Raw genomic sequence first — 26,042 nt, 5'->3', positions numbered from 1 at the left:
CTGTTCCTCAGCCGATAAGCGGGAGTGGTTGACCTGCATGGGTTCTTCGCCCATGGGAGGAGAAGGTAATTGAGAAGCTGGATGTGGCCTTCCACGATCAAGTCTGCCTCTCTCCAAGGCACGCTCTCTGTGTCGAAGATCCACCTTATTGCAGAGAGAGATTAAATTATCCAGACTGGCTGGAAGGTCACGGGAGTCTAGATCCTCTTTGAGTCTTTCTGAAAGACCACTTCAAAAGGCAGCGATGAGGGCTTCCTCGTTACAGTTGAACTCCGAAGCAAGAGTCCAGAACTGGATGACATATTGGCCGATGGTCCTGCTGCCCTGACGGAGGCGTAGAATATCAGCTGATGCGGAAGTGGTTCTTCCAAGTTCATCAAAAATCCTGCGAAATGGGGCAACAAATTCAGAATAATTGGAGAGCAGAGGATCCGACTTCTCCCAGAGGGGTGAGGCCCAATCGAGTGCTTGACCAGAGAGTAGAGAGATAATCTACGCCACTCTGGTTCTGGCTGTCGGAAAATTGGCAGATTGAAGCTCGAAATGGATTTCGCATTGGTTCAAGAACCCTCTGCATAATTTGGGGTTGCCATCGAACTTGCTTGGAGGAGAAAGCTGAAGACGAGCAGGAGGTGGTACCGGAGGAGCAGGTGACACCACAGGAGGAGAGGCGGCTTGAGAGCCAACGGGAGCAGGATGAGCCAGCAAGGACTGAATGTTGTCCAGATGTGAGGACATATCCTGGATTAATTGGATCAACTGGGCCTGAGAGGTCTCCTGTCTTTCCAGACAAGATAGCACATCCTGAGAGGAATCTACCCCAGATCCTTGACCACTTGCCGAGTCCATTGGGCCAGTGCAAACCGGGATTTTGAGGCTGTGTTCCCGGGCTGGGCCTTGGACCTGTATTACTCAGCTCAGATGCTCGCTGGATGAGACTTGGCTTGATAAAGTTTCTCCACATGAGAGGGTGCAGAAGACTGTTAGAGGATTTGGGTAATGCGGAAGGAGCTTGGTGCGGCTAAGGAGCCGTATCGGGACGTTGATAGCGTGGTAGTTGCTTGGAGTGGCTGGATAGCCGTGGGGAGAAGGTGGTAGCGTGGACGCTACTTGGAGCGGCTGGATATCTGTGTAGAGAAGGTGGTAGCGTGGACGCTACTTGAAGCGGCTGGTTAGCCGTGTAGAGGAGCTGGTAGCATGGGAGCTACTTGCAGTGGATGGATAGCCGTGTAGAGAAGCTGGTAGCGTGGGAGCTACTTGGAGCGGCTGGATAGCCGTGTAGAGAAGCTGGTAGCGTGGAAGCTACTTGGAGCGGCTGGATAGCCGTGTAGAGAAGCTGGTAGCGTGGAAGCTACTTGGAGCGGCTGGATAGCCGTGTAGAGAAGCTGGTAATGTGGAAGCTGCTTGGAGCGGCGACAACACCTACAGAGCGCAGTGGGTAGGCTCACTTAGTTGGACTAAGGGACTTGTTGCACTGGCAACTTGTGTCAGCAGTGGAGATCCTTTTATACTGGACGCTGGGAGCTGATAGGCTGAGAGGGAAGGAGAAGGCTCCTCATTGGTGGTAGTGGAGTCACATGGGTGAATCCAAGATGGCCGCACCCATGGACCGGAGGACAGCGCTTCCTGGATGTGAGCAGCGGGGACCAAGCAGTCAGCAGGAGCCGGCGTGGAGGTAGAACAGCAGCGGGACCCATCAGAGGACAACAGCGGGACCCAACCTGAGAGAGGAGGAAGCAGCGCACACCGCGGGAGCCGGAAGACACCGCGGGTCAGCGCCCGCAAAGGTAAGTGACGGGGTCTGATTCTGGGGTCTCTGGAGCGACATGTGACAGGTAGGTATGGTGGCAGAAGAAAGAACGGCAAACAACCAGCGTCCACTTGTTAAAACTTGCAAGGGCCAACTATCCCTTTCAAAGCAAGTGATGTGGCCCCAACACCCATGCCAATGCATCATTCATCCTGCTCGGTCGAGAGGTGCCGCTGACCCCAAAAGGGTGAAATCAGCCTAACCAGTGCATTGAAGGGGTGCGCATTGCTCATATTGCCGCAAGATGGACGCTTCAATATTGCCGGTCTTTCCCTGCTATGAAATAATGCAGACACAAGACACAATAGGGTAGGATGGGTGGAAGATCAAATTCAAAGAGGCAGGTTTTACAACAGCAGATCTCCCACACCCTCTCACATGACACGCCCCTTAACCTCTAGCCCTATCACATCAGCTGACCCACTGTCAAACGAAAACAAATATTTTTAACTTTATTAACCCCTCTATCCCCGATTAGAAGTTTATGTGCACTCGGTTCTAGCCCAAACCTCCGTTATATTTTTTTTGCACTGCACATGCTCAGAAATGATCCAAAAACAGATGTATGCACAATGTGGCAATTCCAAGTCAGACGCATCTCACCTTCATGACAAGCAAAACAAGACAGGGGATGGAAGGTCATTCTGACGGAGCGAGAGTACAGTAAAGGTGTGTACATGAAACTATGATCATTTCAGAATTTGAGATCTGGGTCAATTCGCCTGTTTGAGGCCATATATGTTGGGGCTGCTAGACCCCTGGTGTAACTACTAGTGAAGATGAAAAACGGCTCAACTATTTGGCAGCCTTTGATTGTGTAATTGTGGATTCACCTCACATACAGTTATTGTGAATGTACAGTATATTAATGTCGCTACAGTAATAAGCTTTTTGCGGCTACCACCACCACAGTGCACTTTGGTCATTGCTGCTAGTTATTTACATGCACTGATGTAGCCACTTTTTTGCAATTTTAGTTGGTGGAGTTTTTTGTGTTTTGTTAAATTAAATTATTGGACATTGCTAAAGATTACTCACTGTAGGTATTTTTGTTTCTTATGTATGCACTTTACAGGGTCATAAATAGGGGTGTGAGAGGTGCCGAGTAACAGGATGGAGGGCCCTGGGGGTGTGAGACTTGCCAAGTAACAGGATGCAGGGCCCTGGGGGTGTGAGGGGTGCCAAGTAACAGGATGCAGGGCCCTGGGGGTGTGAGGGGTGCCAAGTAACAGGATGCAGGGCCCTGGGGGTGTGAGGGGTGCCAAGTAACAGGATGCAGGGCCCTGGGGGTGTGAGAGGTGCCGAGTAACAGGATGGAGGGCCCTGGGGGTGTGAGACTTGCCAAGTAACAGGATGCAGGGCCCTGGGGGTGTGAGGGGTGCCAAGTAACAGGATGCAGGGCCCTGGGGGTGTGAGGGGTGCCAAGTAACAGGATGCAGGGCCCTGGGGGTGTGCCAAGTAACAGGATGCAGGGCCCTGGGGGTGTGAGGGGTGCCAAGTAACAGGATGCAGGGCCCTGGGGGTGTGAGGGGTGCCAAGTAACAGGATGCAGGGCCCTGGGGGTGTGAGGGGTGCCAAGTAACAGGATGCAGGGCCCTGGGGGTGTGAGGGGTGCCAAGTAACAGGATGCAGGGCCCTGGGGGTGGCACTGTTTATGCCTCACGGCACCTGCATTTGTATTGTAGGGTGCATGGAAAGGCACTAGAAAGTAGAGCACTGGCCAGAGTGTTCTTTTCCCACACTCTGCTGCCTGTAGAGCCGCCGGGAGCATCCTAAGTACACTCCGAGCAGTGCTCTACTTCCTGAAGCCAGTAGCCCGGTGCCGGCACAAGGTGGCACAGAGCCCTGCTTCAGCACTGCTTGTATGTATGTGATGCTGCTGTCATTTGTTATCAACACATCACTGTATACTCCTGTTTAATTTTATTTTCTCTCTTATGAGCAGATCTGCACATTTGTGTGTGCTTTTGTCTGTACAAATGATGTGTGTATTTTGTACCATATTCTGAGTGTGCCATATCTGAAACTCTTAATATGCATATTGCAAGCAACTTTTGCTTACAGATGAAACTCTGAATCAGGCCCTTAGTCTCTGCATTATGGGCCTGCAGGGTAAATACTGGCTGCTTTTGCATGTAGCCCAGAAATAATGGACAGCTTTATTTATTCACTGCAATTTTGATCTGCGTTTGGACACAGCCCTCCCAAATCTAAATCTTTCTGCACATAAATCTGCCCCACCAGCAGTGCAACATGGTATAACTAATATGCACAGATACTTTTTGTTGCTTTGCTCCCATTTCAGAATCAGGTCCCCTTTCTGTATTTCCCTTCCTTTATTCAGAGATCCTGACTGATCTTAATGATATTTGACTGATCTTTTGTCATTCTCTTAACAAATGTAACAGCCTCTACATTGTTACCAATCACTGCAAGCCACTTTCACTTATTATTGTAGACCTTAGCTTGTGGCACATCAATAATCAAATTTACCTCTATGAAATATTCTACTTACTGTACAGAAACAAATGAGACCTTTACCTTGAGTATCCCGTGTGTCTGATGACCAGCTATGTCCCGTATTTGGTGCCATATTACTTCTCTCTGGAACTATGGGTGTGGAAAGGTTATTATGCAGTAATCACAAATAGCTAAATAATCATAATATATCAATTTGTACATTTTCACTTTATTACCATACCTGCAGGCCTGCGTTGTAGAACTGGGACATTTACTCGACTTGGACTGTTCCAGTCACGTCTTGGCACACCTTAAAAATAGAAAATTATGTTTGGTCCAAACTTGGTTCTGATTAAAATCCTTTTTTCGTAATTGAAAATAATACTTTTAGGCTTACAGAAATATAACAAGTTGTACCAATTGTTGCTTATTTGACTAGCTGTTTAATTTAACAATAGACAATTTTTTCAATACATATTCTCCCATAAAGAGAAGTAGTGGTTATATACTCCTATAATTGTCTGCTGAATGTGGAACTCATAATCTAGGCAAGATCGCTATAGGGGGCAATTCAATTCAGAGTGATAGGCATGGAGTGTTTCCGGTCGGAAGAAGGCACTCTCCAACCAATATCATTGGCTATTTATCATCGCACCACTTATAAGGGAATCGGTATATAACAACGCCGGATCTAAGCCCAGTGGTTGAAATCCCGACACTGGAAGGCCGGCAGATGAAAATCCCAGCTAGGGTAGGTAAGTACCCTAACCCTCCCCTCTCCCCCTCCTAACCCTCCCTTAATGGTGCCTAACCCTAACCTCCTCCCTAGTGTCAGACCCTAACCTCACCCCCAGGGGTGCCTAAACCTAACCCCTTCTCCCCACACCCTAAACCTAACCCTCCCAGGGGGGTGCCTGACCCTAATCTCCCCCCGGTGATGCCTAAGCCAAACTCCCCCTTCCCCTAACCTACCTCCAACCCTCCCGGGGGGGGGTTGCCTAACCTAAGTCCCCTCGGGAGTCCTTATAGTTAACCCTCCCCCCTGCAGTTAAGAGCTCCCGACGCCTGGCTTACCTACAATCAGCATGCTGGGCGTCGGGATTTCAGCATGGGGGTAATGATAGGTGTTGGTATTTAGACGTCTATCTTTAATCCCATGCCGGGCTTTCACTGTCGGGATTTCGGCAGTCAGCATTTTGACCGCCGGCTTCCTGACTACATCCCCTTATAAGTGCACAGGAAAAGGAAAGTGATGTCTAGTTTCACATCACTGAGAAATTAATTGTCTTTTTAATGTCTTCAGCATATTTTAAAACCATCTCACACATCAACTGCTCCTTTGCTATTTCGGATTGTTAATTTTATCTAAGGACACTTACCATGTGATGACAATGTATGGTTACTTTTTTATGTTTTCCAGCTAAATATATGTTATGCTTGTATACTTTTTATCAAAAATTTAAATTTTTGTGTTTTGTATTGTAAGCATTTCAAATTGATTACACTTGTTCATTATGGGGAATTAAGTGACCAGATATTGTACAATATATGGATTCATCAAACTCATTGGACCTGATGCACATTGCTCCCACATTGTGTGCAGGGAACTAAGGGCCTGATTCAGAGCCGCTCGTAAGCGGCCGCTCGTTTGCTCCGAGCGATTTTCACACAACTGCGCATGCATATGGGTTGCAATACGCATGCGCGAACCAGTCATTGCGGTCGGAAATTGTGTGCTCGCAAAATAGCGAATGCCTGCTAATTTGAGTGACAGGATGAGGCGTTTGTGGGTGGTAACAGGGGAAGGTGCTTGAAAACGGGGAGTGGAGATCCGAACGCAGGCGTGCCAAACGGTCAAAACGGGCGTTTTAAGGGTGTGCATAATTAACAAAGCAGCGTCATCGACCACGTCACTTGGTTGTCTTTTAGCCTGAACTGTTCGCATGATTGCGGTAGGAAAATGCTACCACAAGCACTGCGAACAGTTCAGATGCCTTTTGATGTATTCGATTAATCTAATAAATGGCGGAGATGACGTAGGATGCGAGCGGCCAGAGGGCGTTTTTTAAAAATAGCGAGCGCATGTTTTGTTCGCTCGTTCAGACATAGAGGCGTCAACAGACCGCAAAGAGCGAGCGCTCTATTTAAATATCTGGCCCCTTTTTCTGAACGAGCGAGCGCAAATAGCGTCCGGCTCTGAATCAGGCCCTAAATGTGTACATTCTACCGTATGCAGCGTTGTAGGCATCTTTCCAGTGCACTTTCCCCCTATGCGTATGCTTAGAGGCAGATTCAATTATCCATGAGGTACTGAAAGGCAGGATAAACGCACTCATTTATGCTCACAACCTATTAAGGGCTAAATTGAGCTACAACATGCAAAGGAATTTTTTTCCTTATGTAAAACCAATATTGTGTGCTAAATATAATCTGTTCCTTAGTCCTTAGTTAGCTCCCACTACGGCTCTGTGAGGTGTTTGTATATTCTCCTTGTGTTTTGCGTGGGTTTCTTCCGGGTACTCCGGTTTCCTCCCATACTCCAAAAATATACTGGTAGGTTAATTGGCTCCAAACAAAAAAATTTAAATTACCCCTAGTGTGTATGTGTGTGAGCATGTGGTAGGGAATATAGACTGTAAGCTCCACTGGGGCAGGGACCGATGTGACTGGACAAATATTCTCTCTGTAAAGCGCTGCGGAATATGTGTGCGCTATATAAGTAACTGGTGATAAATATATAGTTTAATAATTGTGATCATCATCTGGGTGCAGTTACACAAGCCTATACTGGGGGCAAATGATACACCTGGAAACTGGCTTATTTATACTTCCATTCATACTGTAGTCCACAGTTGCATCGACAAGCCCTCACTGAACTCTTTCTACATGAGAGTCCCTCATTACAGCCTTTTTAGCTGCAAGTAGAGATATAATTTAAGTTCATAAAACTCTGCATTGCTTGCAACTTTTTACACTTGATTCCAGTGCATGCAAAACATACTACGCAACAGGCCCAGTGTTAGGATATAACCCTCAAATCTTCTTTACCCTGCTATCTGGTGGGTGCTTGTGTTATGGCTGCTCTATATTGACCTTTCTAGTAACAGATTGTTTTTTGGCTGACTACGCCATCTGGCATTGAGCTGGCTTCTGTTTGTGTGTATAGGAGCCAAATTCAAAATCTGATTGGGTCTGTTCTCGTTACGATTGAAAAACAGCAATCATCCATATGGTAGTGGCAGTACATATATTGGGGTACTCAAGCACCCACATAGCTAGATCCAATGTCTCTGAGTAGTGCAACTGGCTCCTGATCCTGCCTTAGAATCTCTGGTTCAGTGTTTGGCTGAGTATACAGCCTACTGAGTGCACACACTGACAGATGAGTTTTCCCCTGCACAATTCAGCTATCACTGTCTGTCCGAAATGTTCAACCAGAGGTATTGCCTATCCTTCATCAGGAGCTCTCTATTAGTTGCTGCTCCAAACCTCAAAATGGTAATGGAAAATGTAATCAAATTAATTCCAAGGCTTAAATGGGGCCTATTTGTTTAACATGAATGTTGCTAATTTAATGTTCAAGCTATCTGGAGGAAGGTGTCAATGTCTTGTCTGTAAATGTTAATAATTTAATGTTCTGTTTGGGGGGGGGTGGGATGCTTAGAATAATTATTTGTTGCTCAACTTCCAGGAGCTGAATAGTAACTTTGCCATTTTGCAAGCAGTGCCTCAACGTTCAAGGATCCCATAAAAGATGAACTGAGACTAAGCTGGAGAAAGGTGCAAGAACAGGTAGGAGAGAGGACCATTATATGAAAACTATCACTATTCTGATGAGTCTGTACTGATTTTCAGGGTCTGACCCATGCAGTCAAAACGTATGTCCATCTTTGCTATGCTTTGACCATGAAGGAGGAGCATCTTACACATACAAGTGGTATGTGCATCATTTCCAGTCCTGGGGAGTTGACCCCACCTTCTAACAATGGATCCTCTACAAAATGAGTTTGAGTTCCCAATTAACCACAGTCTAAAAAATAAACTCTATTCTCAGCAGTCTACTGCAGCTCTGTCTAACTCACTGTTTTGGCTGCAACTCAGTCCTACTGGTCCCAGTCCTTGTCTTACACACAATAAAAATCAAGTCTTGATGGATTGGATATATTGGAAAACAATGATCCCCATTGCCACGTGTGGTGGTGTCGACCTTTGACGCAGAAATATAGAACTTTATGTTTACATTGGGATCTGGATTTACAATATGGCCGCTATGGAATTTGGCTTCATGTTTCAAAATGACTCACCAATTTGGTTGCTGCAATGTCTGTGCTGATTAAGCATTATTATAGTTGGAGTGAAATAGTTAACAGATAACTTGTTCTCCTGCTTGTAATACCTCCTGATGCTATGTAATGTTAGTTACACTTAAGGCCTGATTCTGAGTCCCAAATAATGCGGCCACAACTCCGTATACCTACAGAGAACAGAGTGCTAATGCAACTATATACCCATATGAGTCTATAGGGCGGAATTCAATTGATTCCAGCCCCTATCGCGCCCGACGGAGCTATTCAATTCCTGCTCCTGTCGGGCGCGATCAGCTGCCAGCGCTACATTTCAGCTCGCAGCCCCAGGGGAATGAGAGCTGAAATGTGCGAAAAGTGAACTGTTTGGGCACCCAAACAGTACTTTTCGCAGTCGCGCCCAGCGCTTTGGTCGGGTTTAGCTGCTTTACGCGGCTAAACCTGACCTCTATGGGCGCGATTAGCAAAAAACAGCAGCAAACGAATAGTGGCCCGCGTTCTCCTGTCACTTTAGACGGGAGATCCGGACCACGTAATCAATTCAATTCCGCCCATATGTGATCGCACTGCCCCATACCTCTGTCTGTATGAGTCATCACTTCTTTCTAAATTTGGCATCCACTTTGCACATGTATGACTCAGGAGAAACGTTTCTCTTATACGTGTGCACCGACTAATGCCCACTTGAAGAAAGCAGAGAAAAGACTGGGATCCGTGTGATTTAGAATTGCAAGCACTGAAAAAGATGTACGGAACCCTGCCACGCATTTGTGCAATTTGCTAAAACTCGCTAGATACAGCCACGTGCGTATATGCGTGTGACTCAAAATCAGGCCCTTTGTGTGCTTACTTCTGTTTCACTTACTAGGATTTGTTTGGCTTGCCTTTTCTGCTAAAATCTGCTGAATCCTACTGGCACCTGTCAAAAATGTACATTAAAGAAGAATTGTCAATAAATGTAAAGAATATATAATAATTTCACTCAGTACAGGTAACAGTACAGTTTGGCAGGAGTGTATGTAAAATGAGTAAGTTGAGCAATCATAAAATTGAAAAGCCGCTGCAAAAAAAAGTGAAATTAGGAATATCATGAATATTGTACTAGTACTTATAATATTGGTCATTTTATTATGTATGCATGGTAACATGTTTGATAAGGAAAACGCAATTATTATATAAGCTCAACCATACAGTTCTCATTTAACTGCGGGTTTAGAAGCTTACATCAATTTCATGGAATATGTATTTCAGTACAGGCAGTACAGCAATATGGAAAAATAATGTTTACATTAGTAAAAATATTTTCTGTATTAATGGATTAAATAATTGGTAAAGCTGAAGCCTTAACTTCGGGCAAATTAAAATAAAAATGGAATTTCTTAGAACATGGATACAATTGTTATGAAGCCCTTTACCACCAAAGTAATGTGTTTTACTGTACAAGTTACCGTACATATAGATATCATTCATTTACTCACCATCAACTCAAAATTAGCATTTGTGCAGGGAACTTGATATAGGATTGAACCTGGACTAAGGCATTGTGTGTAGATATATACAGGCTGGGTACACATCTAAACGACCGGCAATCGTGCTGATGTTCAGAGCGATTTGCCTTCACCCTGGACATAGCATAATTGCCGATAGACACTTAAAAGATTTAATGAACTACGGAACGATCAGGGTTTCGTCCTTCATTAATATGTACAGTCTCGCATGCAATACTGTGTGATTGACCATGGCCACGGCCAATTACACGATATCAATATCGCATGCGATCGCGGGACCCTGCAAATTGGGCATACACACTGCACAATATGCCCGATTTGTCATTCCGATTTGGCCAAATCGGACCAATATCGTTCAGATGTGTACCCAGCCTAAGTCATGCAATAAGAACTATACTACAGGTCACCATATACCGGGAAACCTAATACCTTCCTTATCATGTTATCTTTCTTCTGTGCTTCACTCTCACAATTTCTATCCTCAGTACTACATTGTATTTATTGTTCGGGGGGGGGGGGGGGGGCGATGTGCAGCTTTTGGCCTGGGTTAGCACTAGGGGTGAGCGGGTTCGGATTTCTGAAATCCGAACCCCCCCGAGCCCCCCCGATCCGAGTCCGATCCGAGTCAGGCTCGACTTTTCCCGCCTGACTCGGATCTGAAATCGAGGCAAAACGTCATCATCCCGCCTTCCGAGTCTCGCGGGTTTTGGATCCTATATAAGGTACCCGCGTCGGCGCCATTTTCTCACTCGGCTGTGGACAGTGAAGAGGGAGGGTGGGAGTTAGGGCTGTGTAGTGTAGTGTAGTGCTGCTGTTGTCCACTACTTCAAAGTCCATAGGGGCTGGCTGTGTTGTGCTGTGCTGCTGTTGTTAATAGGGGCTGTGTCCACTACTTCAAAGTCCATAGGGGCTGGCTGGACTGTGTTGTGCAGTCAGTTCTCCATAGGGGCTGTGTCCACTCCAAAGTCCTGTGCAGTGTCCCAGTCCTAAAGGGGTGCTGTAGTGTTGTCCAGGGGGTGCTCTGTCCATCAGGGGTGCTCCCCCCAAGTGCTAAAAAAATAATATATTTTCTGTGTTTGTGAATTGTGTGCGCAGTAGCCGCACGTGCATCAACAAAGTAGTGCCAAGCGTGCGCCTGTGTCATAAGTAAAGGGCCGGCTGGCTTGACCGTTAAAGGGTGCTGTAACCCCCGAAAGTACACTCCAGTCCAAACCAAAAAAAAATTATTTTCTGTGTTTGTGAATTGTGTGCGCAGTAGCCGCACGTGCATCAACAAAGTAGTGCCAAGCGTGCGCCTGTGTCATAAGTAAAGGGCCGGCTGGCTTGACCGTTAAGGGTGCTGTAACCCCCGAAAGTACACTCCAGTCCAAACCAAAAAAAAAATTATTTTCTGTGTTTGTGAATTGTGTGCGCAGTAGCCGCACGTGCATCAACAAAGTAGTGCCAAGCGTGCGCCTGTGTCATAAGTAAAGGGCCGGCTGGCTTGACCGTTAAAGGGTGCTGTAACCCCCAAAGTACACTCCAGTCCAAACCAAAAAAAAAATTATTTTCTGTGTTTGTGAATTGTGTGCGCAGTAGCCGCACGTGCATCAACAAAGTAGTGCCAAGCGTGCGCCTGTGTCATAAGTAAAGGGCCGGCTGGCTTGACCGTTAAAGGGTGCTGTAACCCCCAAAGTACACTCCAGTCCAAACCAAAAAAAAAATTATTTTCTGTGTTTGTGAATTGTGTGCGCAGTAGCCGCACGTGCATCAACAAAGTAGTGCCAAGCGTGCGCCTGTGTCATAAGTAAAGGGCCGGCTGGCTTGACCGTTAAAGGGTGCTGTAACCCCCGAAAGTACACTCCAGTCCAAACCAAAAAAAAATTATTTTCTGTGTTTGTGAATTGTGTGCGCAGTAGCCGCACGTGCATCAACAAAGTAGTGCCAAGCGTGCGCCTGTGTCATAAGTAAAGGGCCGGCTGGCTTGACCGTTAAGGGTGCTGTAACCCCCGAAAGTACACTCCAGTCCAAACCAAAAAAAAAATTATTTTCTGTGTTTGTGAATTGTGTGCGCAGTAGCCGCACGTGCATCAACAAAGTAGTGCCAAGCGTGCGCCTGTGTCATAAGTAAAGGGCCGGCTGGCTTGACCGTTAAAGGGTGCTGTAACCCCCAAAGTACACTCCAGTCCAAACCAAAAAAAAAATTATTTTCTGTGTTTGTGAATTGTGTGCGCAGTAGCCGCACGTGCATCAACAAAGTAGTGCCAAGCGTGCGCCTGTGTCATAAGTAAAGGGCCGGCTGGCTTGACCGTTAAAGGGTGCTGTAACCCCCGAAAGTACACTCCAGTCCAAACCAAAAAAAAATTATTTTCTGTGTTTGTGAATTGTGTGCGCAGTAGCCGCACGTGCATCAACAAAGTAGTGCCAAGCGTGCGCCTGTGTCATAAGTAAAGGGCCGGCTGGCTTGACCGTTAAGGGTGCTGTAACCCCCGAAAGTACACTCCAGTCCAAACCAAAAAAAAAATTATTTTCTGTGTTTGTGAATTGTGTGCGCAGTAGCCGCACGTGCATCAACAAAGTAGTGCCAAGCGTGCGCCTGTGTCATAAGTAAAGGGCCGGCTGGCTTGACCGTTAAGGGTGCTGTAACCCCCGAAAGTACACTCCAGTCCAAACCAAAAAGAAAATTATTTTCTGTGTTTGTGAATTGTGTGCGCAGTAGCCGCACGTGCATCAACAAAGTAGTGTCTAGCGTGCGCCTGTGTCATAAGTAAAGGGCCGGCTGGCTTGACCGTTAAGGGTGCTGTAACCCCCGAAAGTACACTCCAGTCCAAACCAAAAAAAAAAATATTTTCTGTGTTTGTGAATTGTGTGCGCAGTAGCCGCACGTGCATCAACAAAGTAGTGCCAAGCGTGCGCCTGTGTCATAAGTAAAGGGCCGGCTGGCTTGACCGTTAAAGGGTGCTGTAACCCCCAAAGTACACTCCAGTCCAAACCAAAAAAAAAATTATTTTCTGTGTTTGTGAATTGTGTGCGCAGTAGCCGCACGTGCATCAACAAAGTAGTGCCAAGCGTGCGCCTGTGTCATAAGTAAAGGGCCGGCTGGCTTGACCGTTAAAGGGTGCTGTAACCCCCGAAAGTACACTCCAGTCCAAACCAAAAAAAAATTATTTTCTGTGTTTGTGAATTGTGTGCGCAGTAGCCGCACGTGCATCAACAAAGTAGTGCCAAGAGTGCGCCTGTGTCATAAGGGCCGGCTGGCTTGACCGTTAAAGGGTGCTGTAACCCCCAAAGTACACTCCAGTCCAAACCAAAAAAAAAATTATTTTCTGTGTTTAGCCGCACGTATATATCAAATCGATATAACATAAATGGAGGACCAAACTTTCTCCGATAAAAATAAAATAGAGAAAGATCAAGAACCACTTCCTCCTAGTGCTGAAGCTGCTGCCACTAGTCATGACATAGACGATAACATGCCATCAACGTCGTCTGCCAAGGCCGATGCCCAATGTCATAGTAGAGGGCACATACAATCCCAAATTGCAAAGTTCAGGAAAATGACCTTGAAAAAGACATTTAAATCAGCTGAAGAGAAACGTAAACTTGCCAATATGCCATTTACGACACGGAGTGGCAAGGAACGGCTAAGGTCGATCCCTAGTATGTTCATGACTAGTGGTTCAGCTTCACATGACGATGGAAGCCCTCCTCCCACTAAAAAAATCAAAAGCGTTAAGCTGGCAAAAGCACAGCGAAGAACTGTGCTTTCTAAGAAGATATCACAAATCCCCAAGGAGAGTCCAAGTGTGGTGGTGGTTGCGATGCCTGACCTTCCCAGCACTGGACGGGAAGAGGTGGCTCTTTCCACCATTTGCACGCCCCCTGCAAGTGCTGAAAGGAGCACCCACAGTCCACTTGCTGATATGCAAATTGAAGATGTCACTGTTGAAGTACAACAGGATGAGGATACTGGTGTAGCTGGCGCTGAGGAGGAAGTTGGCGAGGAGGATTCTGATGGTGATGTGGTTTGTTTAAATCAGGCTTCGGGGGAGACAGTTGTTGTCCGTGGGATGAAAAAGCCCATCACGGTCATGCCTGGGCAGAAGACCAAACATTCCACCTCTTTGGTCTGGCAATATTTCTATCCAAATCCGGACAACAACTGTCTTGCCATATGTACCATATGTAAAGGTGAAATAAGTAGGGGTAGGGACGTCAACCACCTAGGAACATCCTCCCTTATACGGCACCTGCAGCGCGTTCATAAAAAGTTACTGTCAAGTTCAGAAACTTTGGCTAAGACCGTAAGCAGTCCAGGGACACCTAAATCCCGTTGTCCTGTTGTATCCAAGCGCCTGCAAACCACACCGTCAACTCCCTCCTCGTCAATTTCCTCCTTAGTCAGGATCGGAAGTAGTCCTGCAGGCCATGTCACTGGCATGACTGACTCTCCTATCCGGGATTCCTCTGGAGGATCCTGCATTGCTACGCCTACTGCTGCCGCTGCTGCTGTTGCTGCTGCTGGGAGTCGTTCATCATCCCAGAGAGGAAGTAGGAACACCACTACTTTTACTAAACAATTGACCCTCCAACAGTCCTTAGCGAGGAGGATGAAGTACGACAGCAGTCATCCTGAAGCAAAACGTATAACTGAGGCCTTGACTGCTATGTTGGTGTTAGACGTGCGTCCGGTATCCGCCATTAGTGCAGTGGGATTTAGACAATTGATGGAGGTAGTGTGTCCCCGGTTCCAAATCCCGTCTAGATTCCACTTCACTAGGCAGGCGATACCGAGACTGTACAGAAACGTCAGAAAAAGTGTCCTCAGTGTCCTGAAAAATGCCGTTGTACACAATGTCCACTTAACCACGGACATGTGGACAAGTGGAACAGGGCAGACTAAGGACTATATGACTGTGACAGCCCACTGGGTAGATGTATCACCTTACGCAGCAACAGCAGCAGCGTCACCAGTAGCAGCATCTCAGAAACGCCAGCTCATTACAAGGCAGGCTACGCTGTGTATCACCGGTTTCAGTAAGAGGCACACCGCCGACAACCTCTTAGAGAAACTGAGGGAAATCATCGCCCAGTGGCTTACCCCACTTAGACTCTCCTGGGGATTTGTGATATCTGACAACGCCACCAATATTGTGCGGGCATTACATCTGGGCAAATTCCAGCACGTCCCATGTTTTGCTCACACAATAAACTTGGTGGTGCAGAATTTTCTGAAAAGCGACAGGGGCGTGCAGGAGATGCTTTGGGTGGCCCGAAAAATTTCTGGCCACTTTCGCCATTCAGCGACTGTGTGCTGAAGACTGGAGCGCCAGCAAACACTCTTGAACCTGCCCCACCATCACCTGAAGCAAGAGGTTGTGATGCGGTGGAACTCAACCCTCTATATGCTTCAGAGGATGGAGGAGCAGCAAAAGGCCATACAAGCCTATACATCCACCTATGACATAGGCAAAGGAGGGGGTATGCACCTGACTCAAGCGCAGTGGAGAATGATTTCCGTGTTGTGCAAGGTTCTCCAGCCCTTCGAACTTGCCACACGTGAAGTCAGTTCAGACACAGCCAGCTTGAGTCAGGTCATTCCCCTCATCAGGCTTTTGCAGAAGCAGCTGGAGAAAGTGAAGGAGGAGCTAAGACGGAGCGATTCCGCTCGGCATGTGGGACTTGTGGATGAAGCCCTTCATTCGCTTTGCCAGGATTCCAGGGTGGTCAATCTGTTGAAATCAGACCACTACATTTTGGCCACCGTGCTTGATCCTAGGTTTAAAGCCTATGTGGTGTCTCTCTTTCCGGCCGACACAAGCCTGCAGAGGTGCAAAGACCTGCTGGTGAACACACTGTCAGCTGAAGCGGAACGTGACACGTCAACGGCTCCTTCTTCATTTTCTCCCGCAACTGGGGCTGCCAGGAAAAAACTTAGGTATCCTAAGCAACCCGCTGGCGGTGATGCAGGGCAGGCAGGACCAAGTTTGGACATCTGGTCCGGACTGAAGGACCTGGCAACAATTTCTGACATGTCTACTGTCACTGCATATGATACTGTCACCATTGACAGAATGGTGGAGGATTACATCGGTGACAGCATCCAAGTAGGCATGGCAGACAGTCCATACCTGTACTGGCAGGAAAAAGAGGCAATTTGGAGGCCCCTGTACAAACTGGCTCTATTTTACCTGAGTTGCCCCCCCTCCAGTGTGTACTCCGAAAGAGTGTTTAGTGCAGCCGGGAACCTTGTCAGCGAAAGGCGTAGGAGGTTGCTTCCACAGAATGTGGAGAAGATGATGTTCATCAAAATGAATTATCAGCTCTTCCAGGGAGACCAGCCTCCAGAAGGTACAGAGGGACCTGTGGTGGTGGATTCAAGTGGGGACGAGTTAATACTTTGTGAGGATGAGGATGTACACACTGAAGAGGGTGAGGAATCGGTGGATGAGGAGGATGAGGATGACATCTTGCCTCCATAGAGCCAGTTTGTGCAGGGACACATTAATTGCCAGCTTGTTTTGTGGGGGCCCAAACGAACCAATCATTTCAGCCACAGTTGTGTGGCAGACCCTGGCGCTGAAATGATTGGTTTGTTAAAGTGTGCATGTCCTGTTTATACAACATAAGGGTGGGTGGGAGGGCCCAAGGACAATTCCATCTTGCACCTCTTTTTTTTCTTTGCATTATGTACAGTTTGGGGCCTAGTTTTTCAAACTGCCATCCTGTCTGCCACTGCAGTTTCACGCCTAGATGGGTCACGTGTTTGTGCCGCCCACTCGTGTCGCTTAGCATAGTCATCCAGCTACCTCGGTGCAACGTTTTGGACATAAAAACACTATTGTGAGGTGTGAGGTGTTCAGAATAGACTGGAAATGAGTGGAGATTAAGGTTATTGAGGTTAATAATAGCATAGGAGCAGAAAAACCTACAAATTCTGTGATTTTAGCTGTTTTTATGCTTTTTTAAAAAAAAATACAGATCCAAAACACAAAACCCAGAACCCAAAACACGGAAGGGTGGTTTTGGCAAAACCAATCCAGATCCAAAACACGAAGAAAGATCCAGATCCAAAACCAAAACACAAAACACGAAAAGTGGCCGGTGCACACCCCTAGTTAGCACTAGGACAGAAGTGGCAAAGTTTAAATTAATATTTATGCATCACATGCCATTTATTTCATTGGCTTGTGAACTTAAAGTTTTCCATACTGTATTGTATGTGTATGTAACCTATGATACCAGAAATCAAAGCAGTCTATTGTTATATAGTAAATCCCCCACCACTTACTTACATTGGGTGGGATGCATCACACATCGCACTTTGAGTGCGTTGTATCTCACAGCTGATCGCATGAATAGTGGCGTTTACACCATATGCATGAAGACTTGTGGTTAAAACCGTAAAGGACAGCTCTTCCCCTAAGAGCTGTCCCTTGCGGTGTTGGGAGTTCCTGGCTTATGACCCAGGAGTCCTTATACGCATGCATGGCCGTCAGCCATGGCATGCGCAAGCCGTGGGGGACACTGGAAGGGATCCTATTGGATCCCTCTCATGGAAGTCTGCAGTAAGAAGCCCATAGGCTTTAGGCATTGCGATCTATAGATGGTATTGACTATGGGGAACAAGCTCCGGAAAGTTTTGCTTTCTGGAGCTTGATGCATATGACTAATCCGGGATACAGTCAGGTTACCGGCGGGGACAATCCCGCCCGCTAATATCCCGACACTGCAAGCCCAATATGGGACTCAAGATAGACGTCGAAATCCCGATGCCTATCATTAGCCCCACTACAAAATCCAGACACCCGGCACACCAAACGAAGGTAAGCCGGGTGTCTTAGGGTTAATTTACTAAAGTGAGAGTTTTTAGAAGTGAGTTTTAGAAGAGATGTTGCCCGTAGCAACCAATCAGATTCTACTTAACATTTAACTAGCACCTTCTAGAAGATAATAGCTAGAATCTGATTGGTTGCTATGGTCAACATCTCTTCTAAAACTCACTTCTAAAAGCTCTCACTTTAGTAAATTTACCCCTTAGCGTCTAGCCGCACGGGGGGGGGGGGTATGTTTGGGGACTCCCAGGGCGACTTAGGGTTAGGCACTCCCCCGAAGGGTTAGGGTAGGAAGAGGGGGGGATAGGGTTAGGCACCACTAGGTTAGGCACCCCCCTGGGAGGGTTAGGTTTAGGGTGCGGGGAGGAGTGGTTAGGTTTAGGCACTAACGGGGGAAGGTTAGGTTAAGGGTGCGGGGAGGAGTGGTTAGGATTAGGCACCACTAAGGGAGGGTTAGGGTACTTACCAACCCCAATTGGGAATTAGGTCCGTCAGTGTTCCGCTGTCGGTATTTGATCCGGCGGCTATTCAGCCGCCGACATTAAATACTGATTCTAGCTAGTCCGCTGTGTCAGTGATAGGCTGGGAGTGTAAACACAGGGGATGCTACGGGAAAAAAATGAAAACACTTAGGGGCCAATGTATCAAACTATTTTTGTAGTCAATCTTCCAAAAACAGCTTGGGAGTATGTATTATAAGGGAGCTGTAGCAGGTATATCCAAAAATACCCTATGTATCAAGCTCAGTCAAGTATAGCTTTTTAAAGATTGCCTCCCAATAGCTAAAGCCATATTTTGATGGTGATAACTATTATAATCTAAAGGCTAAATCATTGGAATTTGTCAGACCATTCTCCAGCAATGCCTGATGGGACATGCGCAGTCCAATGACCGCAGATGCACATTAGCTTTGCTGCGTAAGCAAAGCCTATCGCACTATGCAGACATGGGCTCTTATAATAGCCCATGTCTCTGCAAGACATTCTTGATGCATACCCTTATAAATAATTTCTTATTTAAATTATTACATTTTTACCACAATTAGTACATTTTTTACTTATTGTAGTCAAAATGTGGCCAGTAATACAGCGACCCATTAGTGACATGATTGTTTTTGGAGTCCATAAAATGTTGGCACTTTAGGCCTATTGGTAGCACCAGCCCGCTATATATTATAATGTGGAGTAATTACATGTGTTTGGGTAAGTACAGTGTTCCTTTTAAGAGCTCATGTGCACAGCTCAGTGAGTTATACAAATTACCATTGTAATATGTCTGCAATGTTTCTTACCTGGATTACTTCTGGGGATATGCCGACTACCTGAATACGTTGTTGGAAACCTGGCAACTTTAAAACAATATATTTTGATCAGTTATTATTTATAAAAGGTTATTCTTGAGTATATTAAATTGTAGAGAAATAGAATATGTGGCATACCTTGATTTGGCACTCTTGGCACAGCGGGCACTGCTTGTCCTGAAATAATAATGTATGTAAGTGCAAAGCAGAAATGTATAAAACATGAACTTTAAACCGATGGATTTCATTAACAAAATGTTCTGAAAAGTAGAAAAATAATCTTCCCCATTAACTTACTTGATGAAGCAGCAACAACGGATGAATACGCTGGGTGAATGTTACTTGCGGCTAAGTTGAAAACAAAATGGACAAATACATAAACTACATGAAGCATGGTACAAACAAATTACTTACACAAAAGTCTAAATGCAAAATCAGTGCAAAAATGGTATAAAGGGCCTAATTCAGAGATTTATGAGCAGGAGCCACACTTCCGACGACATAGATCTGTATTCTGCGACGTTGGATGCAGTGACCCAAGGCTGAAGCATGATTGACATGCTGCTGGCGCTTGGGGGGCAGCGTTCCAGAAAACAGGGGCATGTAGTTGCTGAGACGCAGCTTCAAGGCCCCGGCTGCGTGATTTTGCCAAACATCCTGAGTAACCTGAGGGTTACACGGATGTTCGATGTTCGTACAGTTGATCCGATGCAGCGCCTTTGGAAGCAGCAGCGGATCAGAGAACAGGCAGTGGCGTATTTCTACTTAAGCCGCCTCCTGCGGATTTTGCACGTTTTAGCACAGCCGCTGTATAGACAGACGCAGTCGCTGTGCTATAGCGTCCATCTCTGAATCAGGCCTAAAGTTTTTCTCCAGCATAAGTTAAGAAGCATGTTAAACCAAATTCACAAAGCACAATAAAGTGGAGGGAAAAGGGAATCTCAGTAGGCGCTGTCAGATGAGCAGCTAGTTCAAAAAGAGGTGTCAGCTCTTAGCAATATATTGGAACAAACGAACAGATAATTGAACAGCGCTAATTATCTAAATTGTATTGCATACTACATGTAAATCATGAGTATTAGTATAAAAGGATGTAAATATCCATATAACAAATTCTATACAATAGATGGATATAACATTGGAAAGATAAGGACTCTATATGGCTTGATTAAAGAGTAAACAATTTATTCCTAAAACAAATATTCAAATTGAACAATAGATAAAAATTCACATGTGATATCAGGTGAGCATTCAACAACACTCAAAAAGTAATAACATGTGTAACATTGGAATATGAGTCTCAGGGGACAGTCTCAATCCAATTAGAAAAGATAAGTAATAGCAGTCACTGGCCTATATAAGTGGGTCCGGGACTGTATACAGCTAATGGTAATAATGTGAAAACTGGGGTTTTCACACCCTTTTCACATAATATTAGAATCACATACATTTATTAAAGGACAATTTGAGTAGTTTTCATGAAAAAACAATCCCAATCCCTTCAATTCACATATTTTTGGTAAACAGATCGCATTTCCCATACTTGTAATGGAAAGTGTGATCCGCTCAGAATTACTAAAAATAAATTGTGCAAAAATACTGGGGAAAGCCCTGTGATAATAAAGCCACCTGGAGATGGTGTTATTTCCCCCTGTTCCCCGACTCCTGCTCTGCTCTAACAGGCAGAGCACAGCTGGGAGCTGGTTCCTGTGATCAGCTTTGTGGTTGAAATAGACCAGAAGCTGATCACTTAAAATAAATAAAAATAGTTGCAAAAAAACCCTCACCTGCTTCCAGGGACTGGTGATCGGTGCTCCGGTCAGCTGGTCTCCTGGCTCCTGCACTGTGACCCTGGTCAGCTGCTGCATAGAGCAGCTGACTGGGGTCACAGTGCTGGAGCCCGGAGACTAGCTGACCTGAACCCCAGAGGACCTCACCGAAGCACCAATCACCAGGCAGGAAAATGTAAGCTAGGGGGTAGAATGGCAGGGAGAGATGGGCAGTCGCACGGGGGGAGGGGGGTGGAGGCAGCTGGCGGTGCATGCGCGGACACATACTCACTGTATTTTTTGCGGAAAAGTATGTGAACTAGATTCGCAGGGACAGAGCTTTATCGCAAGCTCTGTCCCTGAATGCGATTTTTGATACATCCATGTGATGTATTCAAATTTATCACAGCCAATCCGCATCTGGAATGTGGAATGTGATAAATATGCCCCTATGTCATATAGGCTTTAATGTATGGCATTTTATCACAAATCTTATTTAATGACAAAAATAATTACCGATATGACATTTCATATTAACAGAACAGTAAGTATTTTATGGTTTTAGCCTAACATACCGACCTGAATCTCTGGCTCGTACCAGGGGTGGTCTTGTCCTAGCTGTAGTAGTTGTCATGGTGGTGGTGGTGATAGTCGTGGTGGTTGTAGGCTTCGGCGTTGTGGTGGGTTGTGGAGTTGTAGGTTCTGGTGTAGTGGTGGCAACAGTCGTTGGAACTGTTGTGGATACAATTGGGGGCCGAACTTCTCTATGTACAGTTTCTAGAAGAGACAATGCCATGTGTGTTATTTTATTTACGTTGAATGTTTTGTGTACATTTTTTTGGCTTTGTGTCTTCTAGCTTCTGACTATTGAGACTCATATAGTATTTAGGCCACATGGCCACATAGTTATAGGTAACATCATAAGATATAAGATATTACATTATTTATGTTGGTTTGTCCTCACTGATCTGGGTTACTCCCATTGCTTTCATTCTAATAGTGCTCAATGGTATGCACTACCAGCATCTGAAAACCTGTCCAGAATGTAGAGCTACTATAAATCTTGTATCAGCTTATAACTTTAGGTGAGTGCCGGCATCTGTTTTCTTCTGAGTACGGCTCAGTAGCATTGGTTAAACCTATACAAAGCACTTCATGAAACTATATACTGAGCCACAAATTACTGTGGCCATGAGGACCAATAAGTTACCAGTAATTTCCAGGATATCACTACTGCAAATATAATAGAATATTGTAATTCTGTAAGAAAAGGAACTAATTTAGTAACATACAAGAAATATGTAATTATTTTTCCTAACCAAATATAAATTATTATTAATGCAATAATTGCTTTGCATTATACAAATATGTATGTGATGTAATGAAGAACTCACTATTGTTTCACAATTTGAAATAAACATTTGTTTGACAAAACTCACCTACTTCAACGTATTCAAGAACAGTCGGATAAGAGACACCTTTCTTCCCTTTACCTTCTGGGTACAAACACCAAAAAAGAACTCTTTTAAACAATCATACTAAAATAATTATTAATGAATTCTGTTTGGTTTTCCTAAAACTAGTCAGTTGATTAAATGCCGTGTGATGTTCCATCCGAACTTCAATGTGCAGCTGTATAATATTTTATTATTATTACGATAGGCAAAACATGTATGGTGCAAGGGTTTTTATCCTACGCAGGACTAAAAGGAAAATGTGTAGCCAACAATCACTAGAGTATATTAGCTGAGATAGAGTATATATTTATAGTTGGCGATACTCCCATGGGTAAGAACTTGTGGATACCAAGGGTGTTTTTTTGCAAAAGGCAAAACATGGTAAGTATTCCTGCGCACCTCTATAGGGTGAGAGGTTAAAGCCTGTGATGTTATTGACTTGGATGTACTGTTCCAGGATCACACGGAATTGAATTGGCGCTTGTGTATTGACGATGAAGGTTTCAATCCTGTATTCCCTACTTCTTCATATTAATAGTAATTTAGCAACTGGAAATTGGGCCTGATGCAGAGATGGCTGCAATTACACCCCAGATCAGAGACGTAAAATGTATTCATTAAAAAAGGTGCAATTTCTTATATAGTATGTGCCAGGAGTATTATTATTATTATTATACTTTATTTATATGGCACCACAACAGGTCAACAGTGTGAACAAAACCAGGAACAAAAGTGACCTACAGTACAGAACATTGCAGACATGGTTTATAAACATTGCTGCATCAGTAGTTATAATGCGCAAATAAGCAGCAGGGTGGCAGAGCCCAAAGGTTGATCACTGTTGTAAGCAGTGGGGAGCATATGGCGAGGGAAGGAAAAGCATATGAGGGAAGAGGGCCCTGCTCGTGAGACCTTACAGTCTAAAAAGAAATGATTGCTAGATGATTTCAGTTCTGCACCAGTAGCATGTGGGCTCGGTTTACACGGCCCATAATATGTACATGTTATCAGTCATTTCTCTTGCTTGTTCATTTAAAATGTAAATACATTTAAATTAGGAATATAGTCTGATGAAACACTACAGCCGACTATGGGAAGTAATAATGGACAACACATTCTCTAGCAGGAAGCAGTATCAAAGCTACCAAACTGGTTTCTTGCTTTAAAATATTTAGAAAGAGGAAAGTGTGATTTCATGTAAGGATAATATAACAATCGCAAAAGACAATTACAAAACCGAAATTGGTGAAATGGTACAGGCACAGATTTTGTTTTTATTGTTTGATTTGTGTTATGAAACATTTTTATGTCACTAGCTTGTTAGCTATTACCTGCCACAACGAAGGACTCTTTCCAGCGTGGAAGAGACAGTGAGCGTACACCATTGGAGAAACTGCCCTTGTAGCCAGACTGCCCAGCAACCTTCCGCACTAGAATCTTTCCTCCAGAATTGTCAATTACACCACTGGCAAAAAAATATTTACATTATTTTCAATTTCAACTGATAAATCAAACACAAATATCTTACCTAGATGTTACCTTGTATGCAAGTTTGACAGTGGTTATGATAGCTAATTATTAATATTATACAGTAGCATTTGATTCTAATCTTATGATAAAGCCTAAAGCTGGGCACACACTAGTAGATATAACATTTGTTCGATCCAAGAACAATATCTCAGTAGCGGAAAGGCGGGTGTGTACACCCAGTATGTCGGTGAACGTCGACGTTCACAGACATATCAGGTCGCTCCTGTAGCACAGCCGATGTATAACCGTGACACTGACATCTCAACTGGGCTGGCAAATTTAAATGTCTGCCCAGTTGTGATGTCAGTCCAGACATATCAAGTGGCCAAAGCATACCTCCCAACTTTTCAGTTTTGTAAGGAGGGACAGTCCGAATGTCCGAAAAAGGGGACGGGGCTTCGCGGGAAAGGAGCGAAGCATCGGAAAAACGTGGTGGGCCCTCGCTGCATCACCATTTATGTCACTGTGGGGGAGTACCCAGCACTCTCCGAGATGCTGGGCAGCTCCCAGGCTCTCCCTACACTAGTGCGCATGGCATCTGTTCTACCTCTGCTTACCCGCTGCTGTGCTATGCAGAGCAGTGGTTAGTGCTCTCCCCAACTTCCCCCCCACCACGTGGCACTGCGGCCCGTCGGTGGGACAGTCCCAGAAAAACGGGACTGTCCCACTTAATAGGGGACAGTTGGCAGGTATGCAAAAGTGTGTATAGCTTACAAATTGGTCGCTTCCTTGGCGGGAGCAGAATATGCTTGTACATCGCCTACCGGGGCTGACGGACCTTGACAATTAGTGGCCACCCCGAAATTTGTTTACTTCCTGTCTGGAGGTAGGGATGGCCATTGACCATCGATAGTTAACATTGATGGTTTACTGTTGATGGCTGATGGTTTTGCCACTTCCTGCTCCTCACCTTCATTCAGCTCCACCCCCATGATGTGTGCAGTGTAACAGTGAGCTGCTGCAGACACAGTGAGTGCAGGCAGCCCCCCTCCACAGGTTGCACTACTGCAGCAAGCCTGCCAGCCTCCTCTGATCCTCTCATCCCCTGCAGCGTGTGCTGCTATAGCCAGTCTCAACCGCCCACGCACTAACCAGTCTCCTCAGCAACATATTACACAACTAACATATCTAGCAATGTTTAAGGAATTTGGCCCTAAATGTTCAACTTTGCATGGACAACTTTGCTGAATTAGAACTGCCCATAAACAAACCAGATCTCAGCAGAACAATACTCTCTGTATTCTTCATTGTTCAAGAGAGTGCCCCCAGCTGAGTAGACAAACAGACAAATGTAAAGCCTTATTGCCTTGTGATTTTCCATAGCAGATTATGTAGATCTGACAATATAAATCATGTAGATTTGTTTCTTTTATCATTTAGGAAAAGGTTTATATTGCTGCCCACATATACAGAAAAATGACTTATCATACATTCAAACCTGCAGACCTGTGGATTGCAGCCATGCAGATGCTGGAGAAAGAGGCATATATGTCAGTGCCATAAATACGATGTTTCCCATCTTGGCACCCAGCAGGACATTTTGCAAGGAATTCTGGGTTGACTATCTTCCCTGCTTTGATGTCACAGTCAATGTGAGGTGCATCTGTGCAAATAAACAATAAGGATTACAGTAGCATGTCTACAGCATTTGACAATCTCCTGCCTATACTGACTGGGGACTGCCATGCTGATGACTGTCAAAATGGGTTGTCCTCAAACGTATATATGTTGAGAGCATAAAAATTATATGATAATGGAGATGGAAATATACAGTTACTGTATATGGCAATATGTATTGATTAAAGTCAATTGTTAGCGTTCTAGTCTGGACTATGATAGGAATATGGCACTTTTAAATATTTTTTTTCAAGTTTACATGCAACACAGGTATCAACCATATATATATCCCGACGCCGGAAGACCGGCAGCAGTGAAGGTAAGTAAAGTAAGTAACCTAACCCTCTCCCCCCCCGCTAACCCTAACCCTCCCTTAGGGAAGTCTAGCCCTAGCCTCCCCCCCTAGTGCCTAACCCTATCACCCCCCCGGTAAGTACCTAAACCTAACCCCCCGTCCTCGCAGCCTAAACCTA

The 26,042-nt window shown here is 45.2% G+C and overlaps 1 protein-coding gene across 1 annotated transcript in view; it reads right to left on the bottom strand.

The window, feature by feature from the left end:
* Positions 1-26,042, bottom strand: part of VIT (vitrin) — a 192,064-nt gene that overhangs the window by 49,838 nt on the left and 116,184 nt on the right. The window contains exons 4-13 of the mRNA XM_088474404.1: positions 25,399-25,555; positions 23,754-23,887; positions 22,405-22,461; positions 21,545-21,742; positions 19,494-19,544; positions 19,335-19,373; positions 19,188-19,244; positions 9,440-9,493; positions 4,512-4,580; positions 4,352-4,420 (exon numbers count right to left, since the gene is read on the bottom strand). Of these exons, the coding sequence (XP_088330530.1) occupies positions 4,352-4,420; positions 4,512-4,580; positions 9,440-9,493; positions 19,188-19,244; positions 19,335-19,373; positions 19,494-19,544; positions 21,545-21,742; positions 22,405-22,461; positions 23,754-23,887; positions 25,399-25,555 (885 nt within the window). The remainder of the gene's footprint in view (positions 1-4,351; positions 4,421-4,511; positions 4,581-9,439; positions 9,494-19,187; positions 19,245-19,334; positions 19,374-19,493; positions 19,545-21,544; positions 21,743-22,404; positions 22,462-23,753; positions 23,888-25,398; positions 25,556-26,042) is intronic.

Source organism: Taudactylus pleione, unplaced genomic scaffold, assembly GCF_031769625.1.
Source record: "Taudactylus pleione unplaced genomic scaffold, aTauple2 ptg000154l, whole genome shotgun sequence".
Lineage (NCBI taxonomy): Eukaryota > Metazoa > Chordata > Amphibia > Anura > Myobatrachidae > Taudactylus > Taudactylus pleione.
Note: the sequence above shows the minus strand (reverse complement) of the source record. Positions and strands in the feature narration are given on the sequence as shown.